The sequence below is a fragment of the Jaculus jaculus genome, chromosome 3 (genome assembly GCF_020740685.1).
Source record: "Jaculus jaculus isolate mJacJac1 chromosome 3, mJacJac1.mat.Y.cur, whole genome shotgun sequence".
Taxonomy (NCBI): Eukaryota; Metazoa; Chordata; class Mammalia; order Rodentia; family Dipodidae; genus Jaculus; species Jaculus jaculus.
Genome location: NC_059104.1, coordinates 109,691,562 through 109,709,211, shown reverse-complemented (window position 1 = coordinate 109,709,211; position 17,650 = coordinate 109,691,562). Strand labels below are relative to the sequence as shown.

General features: G+C 41.1%; 1 protein-coding gene across 1 annotated transcript in view; it reads right to left on the bottom strand.

The window, feature by feature from the left end:
- Positions 1–17,320, bottom strand: part of Alkbh8 (alkB homolog 8, tRNA methyltransferase) — a 77,465-nt gene extending 60,145 nt beyond the window's left edge. Inside the window, exons 1-3 of the mRNA XM_045145690.1 lie at positions 17,104–17,320; positions 11,775–11,910; positions 7,295–7,532 (exon numbers count right to left, since the gene is read on the bottom strand). Of these exons, the coding sequence (XP_045001625.1) occupies positions 7,295–7,532; positions 11,775–11,910; positions 17,104–17,117 (388 nt within the window). The 5' untranslated portion in view covers positions 17,118–17,320. The remainder of the gene's footprint in view (positions 1–7,294; positions 7,533–11,774; positions 11,911–17,103) is intronic.
- Between the last annotated feature and the right edge of the window lie 330 nt (positions 17,321–17,650).

Genomic DNA, 17,650 nt, shown 5'->3' with positions numbered 1-17,650 from the left:
GCTCAACCATATTTATTGCTGCTCAATTCACAATAGCTGGGAAATGGAACCAGCCTAGATATCCTTCAACTGATAAGTAGATAATGAAGATATGGCACATTTATACAATGGAGTTCTACTCAGCGGTAAAGAAAAATGAAGTTATGAAATTTGCAGGAAAATGGATGGATCTGGAAAGGATCATACTAAGTGAGGTAACCCAGGCCTAGAAAGCCAAGCGCCGCATGTTCTCTCTCATATGTCTATCCTAGCTACAAATGATTAGACTTCTGTGTGAGTAGGAAGAAACTCAGTGACAAAGGCCAGTAAGCTAGGAAAGAGAAATAAAGGGAATAAAAAGGAAGAGAGGGGTTACTTAATAGGATGATATTGTATATATGTAAGTAGAAGAATAGATTAATGGGGGTCAAAAGGCCTAAATGAGGTTAGCAGTAGTGAATGAGTAAAGAAAAGGTGGAGGGAGGGCTAATCAAAATCTAAGAGGATATAAATAAATCACATGGAAACCTACATTTTTGGACAATGGAACACACAGAAGCCACAGATTGTTACTAGAAAATTTTCAGTGCCAGGAATGGGATACCTTCCACAAGTTGTTGGCCAGGGGGTCTCTGATGCCCCCAATATATTACAGGCCATTGTCGAGGCCCTTAGTTTCCCACCAGGAATAGATGTTAACACCCTGTTGCTGAAGACTCCACATACTTGGGCTGCCAGGCCACTGAGACATCCTGTTGGAACTGAGCTGATTACCTCCTCCATGTAGACCAACTGACAGAAAGCTGGAAGAAGCCATACTGCATGCAGTTCAATGGAAGAGAGAAAAATCACCTGTGAAGATACTCAACAGTGGATACTGAAAGCCTTGTATTTGGCCAGCTAGGCCAAATGAGCCAATGGATGCAATAGTGGCATGCCTGTCATGGTGGAAACCAACTGCCCTCCATGGGAGGGAATACATCCCTGATACTGAAAACCTACAACAGGGGTAGTGATGAGCCCTCGGGGTGTAATGTCTGATACTGTTTGGCTAAATGTATATATATATATGCTCATCAAACTGCCCAGTAAGCACTTCTCTTAATGTTCATACTCATATATTAATGCTACTCTCACTTTTGGTAGAGAACCTTCTCTTTTCAGATGGCAGTGACCTTGGGATGACTCAGAATAAGTGACAGGAGTGCTCAGCACTGCAATATCTCTATCACACCTTCCATGGCTCGTGGTTCATTGCAGAAGAGGTGGCAGAAAGAATATAAGAGGCAAAGTAATGGTAGGACTCCTTACAACGTGCTCCCCTCAGACACAAAATGGCCTGGATATCCATGACCTCATAGTGCCTGACACTACCTTCACAAGACCATCATAATAGGAGAAAAAGATGATGAAAATAAAATAAAATAAAAGAAAATAAAATAAAAGAATAAAATAAAAGAGAGTCTGATTGAGAGGGGGGTGGATATGATGGAGAATGGAGTTTTAAAGGGGAAAGTTGGGGAGGGAGGGCATTACCATGGGATATTGTTTACAATCATGGAAGTTGTTAATAAAAAAATTATAAAAGAAAACTTTTGAAAAAATACTTAAAATGTAGTCTATACAAGTAATTTATTCCGTTTCCCAAACTTTAAAAAGTATTATATTTATTTATTCGAGAGTCTTAGAAACAGAGAGAAAGAAAGAGAGAGAGAGAGAGATAATGAGTATGAATATGGACACACCATAGACTTCCAGCTGCTGCAAACAAATACCAGGCACATGCACCACTTGGTGCATCTGCCTTTACATGAATACTGGGAAATCAAACCTAAGCCATCAGGCTTTTTGCAAGGAAGTGCCTTTTAATTGTTGAGCCATCTCTCCAGCCCCCAGATTTCTATTTATTTATTTGGCAGAGAAAAGGGAGAGAGACTAGACAGAGAAAATGGGCATGCCAGGGCCTCCAGCCACTGCAAACAAACTCCAGACGCATGCACCCCTTTGTATATCTGGCTAACATGGGTCCTGGGTAACCTGGGTCCTTTGGCTTTACAGACAAATGCCTTAACCACTCAGCCATCCCTCCAGCCCTATTTTATTTATTTATTTATTTGACAGAGAAAGGGGAGAGAGAGAGAAAGAGAGAGAATGGGCATGCCAGGGCCTCCAGCCACTGCAAATGAACTCCAGACATGTGCCCCCCTTGTGCGTTTAGCTAACATGGGTCCTGAGGAATCAAATCTGGGTTCTTTGGCTTTGCAGGCAAATGCCTTAACCACTAAGCCATCCCTCCAGCCCAGCCCCCAGATTATTTTAAAGAAGAATTAAAAACTATCTCTTGTGTTTGCTATCAGGAGATAGCATATATCAAAATATTAGTACCATGATTCTATTCTTAATTTACAATTGTTTTAATATTATTAAATTTTATTAAGATGGTTTGTATAGTCTTAGAAGTGTAATTTAATCTAAGGAAGGGTTTTATATACAGAATGGTCCTAAAAATACTTAATGTAATTTTTTTTTTTTTTTCTTTTCGAGGTAGGGTCTCACTCTGGTCCAGGCTGACCTGGAATTAACTCTGTAGTCTCAGGGTGGCCTTGAACTCACAGCAATCCTCCTACCTCTGCCTCCCGAGTGCTGGGATTAAAGGCGTGCGCCACCATGCCTGGCTAATGCAATTTTTTTATAGTGAATGTTTCATATACTCAATTGAGTTATCCAAGGACAGTATTTTCTTTTTTTGTTTGTTTTGTTTTGTTGTTTCTCGAGGTAGGGTCTCACTCTGGTCCAGGCTGACCTGGAATTACCTCTGTCATCTCAGGGTGGCCTTGAACTCATGGCGATCCTCCTACCTCTGCCTCCCGAGTGCTGGGATTAAAGGCGTGCGCCACCACGCCCGGCTCAAGGACAGTATTTTCTAATTAAAACTTATTCCTGCTGGGGGTAGGGGGTATATTCTTGTAATGCCATTACTCAAGAGGTTGTAGCACCAGGATTGAGGGTTTGAGGCAAATCTGGGCCACAGCAAGACCCTATCTCAATCTCTAACCATTCTGGTTTAAAAACTGACCAGAAGTACATAAAATGTGCGAGTAACCTAGTTCTTAACACTTGTAAAGGTTGTCAGATTTTAAATTAAACATATATAAATAAAGAGAATAATGAGATAATTTCTAAAGATAACTATTTTGGTTTATTTTCATTTATTTATTTATTTATTTGAAAGCAACAGACAGAGAGAGAAAGAGGCAGAGACAAAGAGAATGGGTGCATCAGGGCCTCCAGCTACTGCAAGGAAACTCCAGACACATTTGCCACCCTGTACATCTGGCTCACATGGGTACTGAGGAATCAAGCCTTGAACTGGGATTCTTAGGCTTCACAGGCAAGCACTTAACCACTAAACCATCTCTCCAGTCCTAAAGATACCGTTTTTTTTAAGATAGGGGGGTCTTACAATGTAGCCCAGGCTAGCCTGAATCTCTCTATTCTTTCTGTCTCCATTTTCTTTTATTTTTTAAATTTTTAAAAAATATTTCTACTTATTTATTTGAGAGCGACAGACAGAGAAAGAAGCAGATAGAAGGAGAGAGAATGGGCATGCCAGGGCCTTCAGCCACTGCAAACAAATTCCAGATGCATGAGCCCCCTTGTGCATCTGGCTAACGTGGGTCCTTGGGAGTCAAGCCTCGAACCGGGGTCCTTAGGCTTCACAGGCAAGCGTTTAACCACTAAGCCATCTCTCCAGCCCCTGTCTCCATTTTCTATGTGCTGGGATAACAGGACCATATCCACATAGAAATATATCTTTATGGCTGGGCGTGGTGGTGCACGCCTTTAATCCTAGCACTCGTGAGGCAGACATGGGAGGATCACTGAGAGTTCGAGGCCACCCTAAGACTACATAGTTAATTCCAGGTCAGCCTGGACCAGAGTGAGACCCTACCTTGGAGAGAAAAAAAAAAAGAAATATATCTTTATGAAAGTCTTTAAAAATTTCTAACTTATCTGATTAATATAGACTCTCAATATAATGCTTGCAAACAGAATTCAACATTACAAAGACTATGCATCATGATCAAGGTCGTTTCAGTCTAGGTATAGCTCAGCATCCACAAATCAATAAATATAAGGGAGCCCATAACTAGGAAAAGAAATTAGATTCAGAAAAGGCCACTAACAGTTCAAGATTCCTTCACAATAAAATTCCAGAAATTTTTAAAAAAAGAACTAGAAAAAGAAGCAATATACCTCAACATAATTAAGGCTACATATGCAAACCTACAGCCAAAATTACATTAAATGGGGAGAAACTGCAAGCATTTTTTTCTAAAATCAGGAAAGAGACAAGGGTGCCCTCTCTCTACTCTTACTCAATGTAGTGCTTAAAGTCTTAGCATTAAGTAAGAAATATGCCTCTTTGGTGGCTCTATGAGGGTATTTCTAAGGACTGATAGAGAAAAACTTCCCCCTGCAGAGTAGGCAGCCCTTCTGGTGGTGGACTATATGTAAAGAAACTTCAGGGCACAGAGCCTTTTGCCTGGCTGCCCATGCTACTTATAACTGAATACAGCTACCCTCTCACCATCTCTTACAGACACTAAAACCACTTCATCAGCCTTTCAGGGTGGACAGAAGCCCAGGAGCTCTCCAGGACTCCTCCAGGCCTTCAGTGCCAAATTAGGACTGCTGAGGCATCCAGCCTTGTGGACTGAGTAGCCACCAGGTTCTCCAGCCTGCAAACAGCCAGTGTTGGGTCTGCCCAGCCTGTATAAATCCTTTTCAAATACATATATTCATTCTATCTGCTCTGCTCAAGAGAACCCTGTTAAATACAGAGGGAGAGGTAAAAAATGAGGGTGTTCAGAAGAGGGAAGATATGGGCACAGTACAATGGCATACATGTATAAAAATGTAATTCACAAACCCATGAAGACTTCAGAGAGAAGCCCCCACTACTCTCTGGAGAACAGTGGGCTTACACACCAGAAAAATTCTCAAATAACTTAACCCCTTTAATGCAAGATACTTTTACTACTGGTCGGAGAATCTGTTTTATCTTACAAATGGCAGAGAAAACAGAGGAGAGCCAGGATCTATCCATAAGACAAGTGGAGAACTAACTGTCTACCATGAGACTTTCCACGTCTACCACATCTGCTAGGGCCCAGGAGAAATTGCAGAGGAAGTGGCGATATGAATACTGCTCTTACTGCCAGCCTGAAAACTGCTCCACGCTGATATTGACAGACACAGTGATCAATCGAAACCTATCAAAACACAAATCCAGAGGTATGGCTAGAGAGATGGTTTACAGTTATGACACTTGCCTATGACACCTAAAAACTCAGGTTCAATTCTCTAAGTCCCACATAAGCCAGTTATACAAGGTGGCACATATGTCTGCAGTATGTTTGCAATGGCTAGAGGCCCTGGTGTGCTCATAATAAATAAATAAAAATAAACTTTAAAAAAATTATTTAAAAAAAGAAAGTGGGTTGGAGAGATGGCTTAGCAGTTAAGCCTAAGGACCCTAGTTTTAGGCTCGATTCCCCAGTACCCACAAAAGCCAGATGCACAAGGTGGCGCATGCATGTGGAGTTCGTTTGCAGTGGCTGGAGAACCTGGTGTGCTCATTCTCTTTCTCTCTCTCTTTCCCTCTCTCTCTCTCTCTCTCCCTGCATCATTCTTTCTGTCTCTCTCAAATAAATAAAAATTAAAAAAGAAATTTAAAAAAAAAGAAATCTAGAGGATTCAAAGAACTCAACACTAAAGCAGACTGCCAACAGCCCTGTTATAGCTCAGAGAACATTTCAGAAGAGGGGGTGGAAAGACAGTTAAAAGCCACAAAGTGGGTAGGAATACCCTAAGGCACAGTCTCCACCCCTACCCCTAACCCACAGGGACTGACTAAGGCCTTCATGACCCCACAATGAATACCATAACCCCACTGAGGAGGGCCCCCAAAGTAACAAGATCCAGGGTGAGGGGATGAGAGTATATCCTGTTATAATACATATTAAATAATTTAAAAAAAAAAAAACATGAAGAAGCATGGTGGCACACTCGTTTAATCCCAGTACTCAGCAGAAGTAGGCAGATCACTGTGAATTCAACGTCAAGCTGGGAATACAGAATGAGTTCCAGGTCAGCGTAGGCTAAAGACCTTACTTCAAAAAAACCAAAACCAAAAACAAAATAAAAATTAAAAAAAAACTAAACCAAAACAAAAACAAACCATGAAGCTGGACATGATGGTGCACACTTTTAATCCCAGCACTTGGGAAGCTGAGTTTGAGGTAGGAGGATTGCTATAAGTTCAAGGCCAGCCTGGGTTAAAGAGTGAGTTTCAGATCTACTTGAGCTAGAAGAGACCCTGATGTAAATAATAATAATAATAATAAAGTTCAGAACCTAAAAAAATAAAGTTTTTCCTTTGAATGCCATTTACAAAACCATAAATTTGATATTTCAATCACTTGTCCCAAACATATCCAAACAGAACTCTTTTATTGCTTTAAATTAGTGGTAAATAAACATGATATTTGATGTCTACATCAAATTCAACTCAAAGCACTTCATTCCCATGGGGTGGAGGTAAAAAACAAAATCTAATAATCTTTATAGCCACTGTGTAAATAAATCTCTAATACCTTAATTATTCATCCATTCAATTACACTCCCTTATGTTCATGTATTAGATAGATATGAACATTTCCACACTCACAGCATATGCTGGACAGTCCCCACATAAGGCTTGAAGGATCTCTCACAGCTACAGGTATTCGCCACAATGATGCCGACTGACACATAAGCACTGTAACCCATTACAGTTCATTCTTGGGGCCTTGATTCAACACTTCTGGACTACTAGTGCGATATGTGGCACAAACAGGTGCTTAAAGAAGATTTGACAGGGCCAGTTAGATGGCTCAGCTATTAAGGTGCTTGCCTGCAAAGCCTAACGGCTCGGGTTCGAATCCCCAGTACTCACATAAGCCAGGTGCAAGAAGTGGCACCATGTACCTAGAGTTTGTTTGCAGGGGCTGGTGTGCCCAATCTCAATCCATCCTCCCATCCTCCCTCCCTCCGCCCCTCCCTCTCCCCCCCATATATATATGTATATACATGTATTTCTATCTCTGTTTCTCTGCTTGAAAGTAAATAATTGTAAAAAAGATTTGATACAGCCTGCTTAACTGACATCCTTTGTGTTTCACAGTAACAGAACCCCACCCTACCTCATGTCTACGAAGAGAAAACCCACACCAAAGCATGAGCCACCCTTTACATGATGACTGTAAGATACCTTTTTCCACAAAATTGAAGTACAGAATGATCTTCTGTCCCAAGTCGTCCACTATTTCTTTTCCATTGAGGGTAGTATAGGCTTTTCTGGACTCTTCCACAGTCTTGTATCTTACAAGTGAGTAGGGCTTGTTAGGTGGCATGAAGAGAGCTTCCACATGCCCACATGGCTCTAAAACCAGGAGCAGCTGCTTCCTACTCACACCATTACCCAAACCACCATTGGCAACAACCAGGCTCTTAAAAAAAAAAAAAAAGAAAGAAAAGAAAGAAACATAAGCAGTTGATGTGAACCTGTTTATTTTAAAATAATTTGGAATATTGTAAATATTTCTACAAAGACATAACTGGAAAAGGTTTCTTTGTGGTGGTCGAAGTATGTACACCAATATACTAAATATTTGTGAAATAAAAGTATTCCTATACTGTAAATATTTATTTTCAACTAGCCAATATATCAGTGAGATACTCATTTCCTAATAACCATAAATGTAAATTAAAAGATAACTTGCTGGGCGTAGTAGCGCACACCTTTAATCCCAGCACTCGGGAGGGAGAGGTAGGAGGATCACTGAGAGTTTGAGGCCACCCTGAGAACACAGTGAATTCCAGGTTAGCCTGAGGTAGAGTGAGACCCTACCTTGGGGGTCGGGGGGAGATAACTCACAGCTCAAAAATATAAATTTAACATAATGAAAAGGAAGAAAGTAAGAATGGGAAGAAGCGAGCCATTGTCACATAATAGTTTTTACCAGAGAATGGTCCATATTCTTTTACCTATTTAGTCCTAAATAGCATAGTAACAGAGTAAACTGATTTGGGTAATATGATCCATATTCTTTTACCTATTTAGTCCTAAATAGCATAGTAACAGAGTAAACTGATTTGGGTAATATGAGCCCCCCCCCCCCTTTTATACAATAAATTGAAGATCAGAGTAATTAGGTTAAGGTAGTGACTGGATGGCTGGGTTTCAGAACTATTTCTATACTTTTCCAGAATCTATACTTTGAAAATAACCATTATTAAAATGTTTACCAAGACGTAAAAATCAAGAAAGTAGCTCAAAAAAATAAATTACAGGTTCTATTGAACACAAAATATAAAAAATATTCCTGCTCACAAAAATGAATTCAGTTAAAGCAATTTAGTCAGCTTGCCTCCAGAGCTCAGGAAATTCTGCAGAATAGGAAGAAGAAAACATGTAAGAGCCACAAGGTGGGAATGTGTACTGTGAGGACCTGTCTCACAGGAACTGACTAGTATATTCATGACCCCACAGTGCTGATGGAGGTCCCCACTAAGGAGGGTCCTCAGTGGAAGTGGGGCTTGAAGAAGGGACATAAGAAGATAATCTGGTGGGAACACAACCAAGTTGCAGTATGTTCATATTTCAAAGCTCTCAATTAAAATTATTTCAAAAGTAAATTAGGAGCTAGAGACATAGCTTAGTGATTAAGGTACTTGCCTGCAAAGCCTAAGGACCCAGGTTCTGTTTCCCCAGTACCCATGTAAGCCTGATGTACATGGTGGCACATGCATCTGGAATTCATTTGCAGTGACTAGAGGACCTCGCATGTCCATTCCCTGTCTATCTGCCTCTTTTTCTCTCTCAAATAAATAAATTTTAAAAATAAAATATAAAAAAGTAAATCAGGTTGGACAGAATGCTCAGCAGTTAAAGATGTTTGTTTGCAAAGACTAACTCTGATGACTCAGGTTCAATTCCCTAGCACCCACATAAAGCCATATGCACAAAGTGGAGTCTAGAGCTTCTTTGCTGTGGTAGGAGGCTATGGTGTGCTCATACTCACTCTTTCTATCTACCTCTTTCTCTTTCTCTCTCAAATAAAAAAATATATTTTTAAGACATAAATTAGCCAGGTGTGGTGGCACATGCCTTTAATTCCAGCATTTGGGAGGCAGATATAGGAGAATACTGCTGTGAGTTTGAGGCCAGCCTCAGACTACATAGTGAATTCCAGGTAATCCTGGGCTAGAGCAAGACCCTACGTCAAAGAAACAAAATATAAAATTAAATTAACTAACAAAATAAAACGAAACAAATATTTAAAGTAGTGCTGCATCAAAATAAGAGAAGTGAAGCCTTAAGCTGAATTTTGATTCAAAGCCCAGGAAACTTCAGGCTCTCCTACTGCCTTGTTTAATTACTGCCATCAGATAACCAAAGAGCTTTTAAATAGGCCTAGTAAGTAAACAGTGTCTCATGGCATACCACCAAACAAAACTTAAACCATAGACAAAGGTAAGAACAAGGAAGATCACATAAAAACACAGATCTAGCTTGCAGGTTCTGTGCAAGCACGTAGCAGTTTATATTAAGAAATATAACCTCTCAAAACATAGTTTTCTGTCTGAATTTTAGAATATTAAGCATAACATCAACTGAAAAGATTTGTACAATGTTATTATTAATACATATACACATCTTGTTCTAGCTGAACCAATACTAACAATTGAAATTCAAGCTCTAGATTAGGCTTAGAATGGAAAAACCCCAAGTGGGAAGTTAGCATATATTATCACATGTATATTTGCTATGGGATGCAACAATCCACTAAACAATTACAGCCTTAAACTATTACTTAAACATATTCATATGCTGCATTAACTCATTGTGGTGGTTTGATTCTGGTGTCCCCATAAACTTAGGTGTTCTGAATGCTAGGTTCCCAGCTGATGGAGATTTGAGAATTAATGCCTCCTAGAGGCAGTGTATTGTTTGGCACACTCTCCTGTTCCTGTTGACCACTTGATGATGGCCAGGGGGCGATGTCCACCCTTTGTCCATGCCATCATTTTCCCTGCCATCATGGAACTTCCCCCTTGAGCCTATAAGCCAAAGTAAACCTCTTTTTTCCCTCAAGCTACTCTTGGGTGATTTCTACCAGTAATGTGAACCTGACTGCAACACTAAAGTGGTACCAAGGAGTGGTATCTTGCTGCTAGACACCTAATTGTGTCGTTTGGGCCTCCTGGAGCCAATTTTCAAGAGGAATGTGGACGGATTTGAAACCTTGGCCTAGAAGACACCTTGCAGTGCGGGAAATAAAGCTTGATGGACTATTCTGGTCAGAGCTGAAAGACCTGAATGCAGTAAGAACTATGGACTGTGAGGTTTGGCTTATGAGGGTGAGAAAGAGCTTTCCTTGGACTGGGCTAGCCATTTGTGGGAGAAACTGGCTGTTACGCCCATGTCCTGAGAAGTTGTGCAGAGTTGCGTAGAAATGAACTAGTGTGAGCAGAGGGACATTGCACAGAAAATTCTTTGGGTGAACTTCTGTCTGTTCAGCTGCAATTGACAGATTACAACCTATGAGACAGGGCCAGCTGATCTGCACTAGGGCAACAGGAAGAATGAAAACTCTTTTGAAGGGGCCCTGAGTGTTCAAGGAGTGTCCTGTTCTTCAAAGTCTGCTTTATTCCCCTCTGGATTAACAAACTGGCACCCTACCTATTACTGTGGTGTAAAAAAATGCAGGAAAGAGAGGGTCTTTGAGTTTGCAATATGGTCTTGTGTTTTGGAAATGGCCCTGGGCAGTGTGAAGCAGGTTTGCTGGATGCCTGCATGGAGACCCCATGGGGCCATGAGGATGAACCATGGATTGCAGTGGAGACCCAGTGGAGATGCTGGAACCATGAGATGGCTGCCAAGGAGAGCTGCTGGCCTGATGTAGTTTTCCAGGACTGTGAGTAGCCTTGTTGGAAGGGCAGAATTGGAATGCCAGAGACTTGTTGCTGGTTAGAATTATTGGACTTAGAGATTTGTCACTGACTAGAGTTGTTGGACATGGAAGTTACAGAGTTTGATGTTTGCCCTGATTGTTTAAATCTTGTGCTGGCTGAATATTTCTTTGCTATGCCCATTTCCATCTTTTGTAGTATGAATGTTTATTCTGTGCTATTATGAAGCTTTGGGGGGGGCGGAATTTTTGGTATTATGGCTCAGTTAAAGGATCTTGGATTATGGGGTTGTTTGAACATCATTAGGATTCATAAAAACTATTGGGACTTTTAAAAATGAGTGAATATATTGAATTTTACATAATGTATGGTTACCAGTTTATGGGGTCAGGGGCAGAATGTGGTAGTTTGATTCAGGTGGCCCCTATAAACTTAGGTGTTCTGAGTGCTAGGTTCCCGACTGATGGAGATTTGGGAATTAATGACTCCTGGAGGTACTATATTGTTGGGGCTGGCTTATGGGTACTATAGCTAGTTTCCCCTTGCCAGTGTTTGGCACACTCTCCTGTTGCTATTGTTCACCTTATATTGGCCAGGAGGTGATGTTCACCCTTTGCTCATGCCATCATTTTCCCCTACCATCATGGAGATTCCCCTCAAACATATGAGCCAAAATAAACCTCTTTTTCCCACAAGCTGCTCTTGGTTGGGTGATTTCTACTAGCACTGTGAACTTGACTGCAACACACATCAATACATCTACATCTTTATTTCACCTGAGTGGCATAGGACACTGCCTTGATGCCTTCATGTTTCAGCAAAGTATGCTTGGCTTTAGTCTGTTTCCTTAAAAATTTCTTCTCAGTTTTATTGAGCTTCAGACCAAGGTGATTACTGATGTTCACAGCAGTACTACAAAATAAAATATAGAGGTCAACCTTCAAAGTCCCAAAAGAATAATGTTACTCATATATTCCATAGTTCATAAAAATTTCTGTGATAATTTTCCTTAATTCTTATTTTACCTTTCTAGTGAGAAGAAACAGAAGATAAATACCTAAAAATGTAACAAAGAAGTAGAAACATCTAGTGATATCTCTGAGGGCTCTAATGTCTTAGCTTCATAAAGGTCACAGTTTCCTACAGGCATTCTTCAAGAAGTCCTACATAAGATATCCACAGTCCAAGTTCACTATCATCAGGTAAAGCAAAGAGGAGGAGGAGAAGGAAGAAACAATGCAAAAAATTCATAAAATCATATATGCTATAATCCTACAGTTTGAAGCCCAAAAGCAAAAAAATATTGTTTAGGAATAAAGAAAAGCAAGACAATGATAATCACAATTTTTTAAAAAGGTTATTTCTATGGAAAAGGGAAAGAAAAATAAACCAAACGTCAGAGGAATATTAAATGGTATTTCTTAATCTAATGAGTATAGGTGTTTGTTTTATTATTTTTAGAACTCAGCATATCATGTTTTCACATTTATAGTATTTAAATAACAGAAACAAGAACTCTATAAATTTTTTGGAGTGCTGGAGAGATGGCTCAGTGGTTAAGGCACTTGCCTGCAAAGTTTAACAACCCTGCTTTGATTCCCCAGTAACCCATGTAAAGCCAGATGCATGATGTGGTGCATGCATCTAGGGTTTGTTTGCAGCAGCTAGAGGTCCTGGTGCACCCAAATATTCACATTCTCAGTAATTTTCTTTCTCTCCCTTCCTCCCTCCTCTTCGCTGTCTCCCCCTGCTTGCAATTAATATTTTTTAAATTGTTTTGATCTTACTGAAATAAATCAGTCATTAAGTTGTTATAAAGAACTCTCAAATGGCCTTTATTATCACTGCCAATCAGCCCCTACATCATGCTTTATCACAGTAGCCAATTTTGTCTTATTCACAGAATGTAACACAATTTATGATGATTCATCTGGCTGCTTAACCCCTCTACCACAAAGTAACTTCCAGTAGAGCAGGAATGCTAGCACACAGTAGGGGCTCAGTAAATATTTGTAGAAGGGATTAATGAATGTTAAATGATTGAGCACACATACCTGTTATGGTCTCAGCACCCTGAAACACACAACCACATCACATCGCACATGCTTTAAGCAAGTTTATGTTAGTAGAAGAAAACAAACAATGAAAGAATATCACACATACTATTAAGTGCAAATGGTTGGTTACTTACATGAACTAGTGACCAAAACAAAAAGAGAAATTGATGTAACAGAAAAAGTTGGGATAACTGCAAACTGGAAGGAGCCTCATATGAACTCAGGATAAAACCACCATTTCAAAAAGTATTCAGTAAGGTGATCAAGAGCAGATGGTAAAATAAAACTGGTCATGTCTAGCAAAAATAGTAAAATATAGGCATCATTTTGTATGTTTGTTCTTTGAAACAGGGTCTCCCTATGTAGTGATGGCTGGCCTCAAACTCATGAAAATCTACTTTCTTCAGCTTCCTGTGTGCCAACATTATAGATTTGTACCACCATCCCAGCTGACACAAACTTTTTAGAGCAGAGATTGTTTACTGACCCATTCTGTACATTTCAAATTCTCCAAAGTTAAAAAAAAAAGATATAAATTCAGAATTAAGTAAAATTTTATTTCAAAACTCATAAACAGGGCTGGAGAGATGTTTAAGCAGTTAGGGCACTTTTCTGCAAAGCCTAAGGACCCAGGTTTGATTCCCAGGCTCCACATAAGCCAGACGCATAAGGTAGCACCTAAGTCGGGCATGGCATATGCCTTTAATCCCAGCACTTGGGAGGCAGAGGGAGGCCACCCTGAGACAAGACAGTGAATTCCAAGTCAGTCTAGGCTGGAACAAGACTCTACCTCGTAAAACCAAAGAAAGAAAAAGCCACCATGCCCAGCTCATAAAAATTATTTTTTAAAAAAACTTATAAACACAGTCAAAACTCTATTAGTCTTTAAGAACAGAAGAAAAACGCTAACAGTCCAGCTTCCCTGAACACAGAGCACATGTGTAAAAGTTCAGGCAGAATCAACAGGCCTTTGTGACTACCCAAATGTGAAGAAAAAAGGAAGCAAAGACTGCTGACTAACAGAAGACTGAGTGACTGAGAGAATAGTGATGTCATCTCACAACTGGAAAGTCAAGAAGGTTGAGAAGAGAAGCCATGAGTCAGATGTCAGACATGATGTGTTTAAGGCACTGGTGAAACATACAGTTTGAATGTCTGGCTAGCAGGTGACAATATGAAGTGGTTTTTAAAGACTGAGGTTAGATGGCTTTTAAGAGTCAACACTATAGAAGAGAATAATTAGAGATTTATAACACTGTATTAGGTATATTTATTGTTACTAATATTTGTACCCTTTCTCTAGACTGTAAGCTCTTTGGGAACAAGAATTACATCATAATTTTTGTGCTTCTCTAGAGTCTCATTTAATGCTACAAGACAGTATAACAGTGTTTAGGAGTCTAGGTGCCATGTTCACTGGTCAGCCTCAACCCTTATTAAATAGATGATCGTGAGTGCTTCCGTTTATGTAAATAGAAACAATATTAACAATGCCTATGATAGCTTTGTTAAGAGTATTAAAATTATAATTACATTACTGTCAATTTTCAAGAGCCAGTTCAGGCTGACTTAACAAGACAAGGACCAGCTGTTAATCTTAAAAATGCATTATTCTATAGCCATTCCAAGGGCTCCATCTTTAAAACAACTCTGAAATATGTCTTGAAGAACAAGGATACTGAAGAATTTCTTCTCTCAATATTTCACATGAAAAAACACAGCAAGGTGGAAGAAACAAAACAGATTATTTGTAACATACGTCATTTGAAAATTTTGCCAGTAAGTCTGGCACCAGCAGATGGAGCCCCAGAACTGTCCTTTTCCTTTCTCCCTCCCTCAGTGAAACAATGTATCTGCATGTGAAGAAAGACAAATCCAGATAGCCTTTAGGGCTCATTTTCCTCCACTTCAGTGCAATATAATGGTACAGCAGATCTGAGTCACTTCAACAAGGAGCATGCTGACACAGCTGCTAAGGTCTCAAGGGGACCAGCAGTCCTGCTTCCTAGAACACAGCACATATGTTAGGTGAAGCAGAAAAGTTGAACAGCATATAGGGAAGAAAGAAGACCTGCAAAACACAGCTTGAGAAATAGAAATACTACTTGATCTACACTGGAGGCATAGCAGGAAAGAAAGCAAGGAGGGGACAAAGGTAGAAGAAAAGGCCTTGGTGATATCCAATGTGAGAGAGTTGCTTGCATGTGTGTTACCGTGTGATAGGAGTCAGGTCCCTATTCACTAGGACACTAGCATGCTGGACCCAGTTCAGCCACCTCCAGCCTGAGCATATGTTCAGAGGTAAGGCCATTCTGGAGAGGAAACAGGCTCTGCTGCATTTACCTCCCCGTACACCCTACCAGACACTGTCTCTGTGACAACAGCACGGGCGTCATCTTCACACAGGCATGACAGGAAGTACCAACAACAATAGTATTCTTGTGCTAGCAGAGACTAGAAAGACCCTAAATCCCTAGCAAATGAGACCTAAAACATAGGAATGTTTAAAACACATGAGGAAATGGTGACATGCTTTGGCTCCAAGGAGGGGAAATGCCTAGATATTCACAGGAATGACAATAAGCATGATATAAGACATACTGAACAGGAAAAGATTAAGAAAACAAAGACTTAAGCAGATTTGATCTTCTCTTTCTGTACATCTGTCAACAAATGCTGTCTGTTAACAGGATTGCAGCTGGCTATAGGCATCCATCCTGTCACGTCTATTGCAGACAGGGACCTCTTGCATTTTTTTCCCTCCTTTCCAAAAGAAATTCACTCCTTGCAATCTGTTCCTTCCCTTCCCTTCCCTCCCCTCTGCTTTTTCTTTTCTTCTCTTCTTTTCTTTTCTTTTCTGCCAATTAACATGTTCTCTTTGCTAAAACTCACAATCCAAAGTATAAAATTGTGTTCCCTCAACTCAAGGTTCAGAATCTGGACTTGCATCCTCCGAACCAGGCTGCGGCCTGAATAAAACCTGCTTCCTGAACATTCCCAGTGTCTTGCTTTATCTTTCTTGCAACAAGCTTTCCTCTTTCAGGACTTTTGAATTTAGTAGTATTGAAACTGCATTACCTATTAAAAAGAAAGCAAAGGTTCTAAGCAATTAGAAAAGATTCATTGTAGTTCTCATATCATGTTAACAAGTTGTACATATTTTCTTATACTAATTTAATGTTTATTCTGTTCTCTTCCTATAACTGAATGGAAAAGTACACTCCACGAAGTAGTGAATTCTTTTTCTTTGTATACTAATTTGCTTATTCTACTCTTCCTATAACTGAATAGAAAGTACACTCCATGAAGCAGGAATTTTTCTACATTATTTACCCTGCAGCATTCAGCACCTAAACAGAATCTGGTAGCGATGAGCCACGCACTGAACATTTGTTTAATAAAACTAAGAATTGCCAACTTGGCTACTAAAAATTCTCCAGAATTTCAACTTGGGCAGCCCTTTGAACGTTTTCATTAACACCTAGTGTATATGTCTCCGGAGTTTTACACTGTACTATCATCAGGTGTGTGTGTTGGCTTCGGAAGACTGGCGTCTACTTGAGCAGTGCACAACACTGGTAAAACCAGAGACTGACGCCACCCCACCAACAGGCGCGAGGACCGAAGAGCGCGCCTACGGCCCACGCGAGCCTTTCGCTTCCCCGGTGGACACCGGCTGGAAGGGCCCGGGGCCGTCAGCTCCACACCCTTGGCTCTCCGACACCACTGGGGCACCGTCCCACCACAGCCGGCGCACAGTCAACCCGAGCAGGACCCCACGCACGGCGGGGGCGGGGGCGGGGGCGGGGGCGCGGCCCGGCCACCGCGCGCTCGAGGCTCGGGGTCTCCGCGGGCGGGGAGGAAAGACGAGACCTGAGGGAGCGGGCGGGAGCCAGCGAGGACGCGCGACCTATCTCCCGCCCCAAGAAGTGCCGCGCGTTTCTCCTCCGGCTCGGGCAAGGTTTTCAGCCCTCGGCTGCTTTCTCCTTCACCATTCAGACCCATTCAAGCCCCAGGAAGCCGAGGGCAGCGTTCCACACCACCTCACCTGGGCGCTGCCATGTCGGAGATCCTTGAACTACGTTTCCCATGAGGCTGCGCGGGACGACCAGCTCTCCCACAATCCCCTTCACCCTCCGCGTCTTCTTGACCCTTTCTCTGCCAACCATTTTCGTGAACTCTCTAACAATGAGAACTCTGCTGCCTTAGGTGGGTGAATAGTAATGGTTGAGAGTTCGGCTTGTTGTTGTTGTTTTGGGTTTTCGAGGCAGAGTCTCACTGAGGCCCGGGCTGACCTGGATTTCACTCTGTCGCTGGCCTGGAACTCCGCTGCCTCCTACATGAAGGATGAAAGGCGTGCGCCACCTCGCCCGGCTTAGAGTTCGGTTTATTTTCGTTACTCATTCCCCAAATAGACCAAACGAGTCCGTCGTTTCTCGTTAGTAGTGGTCCTCCTCCATCTGGGACTCTGTATCTTTGGTCCTGAAAATTATTAGAGGTATGAGGGAAGATCTTAAAGTCTGAAAGGGAATGACAGGAGCCAAGAAGTTGACTGTGTGACCGTGCCACAGAGTACTAGGAAGATCAGAGCAAGA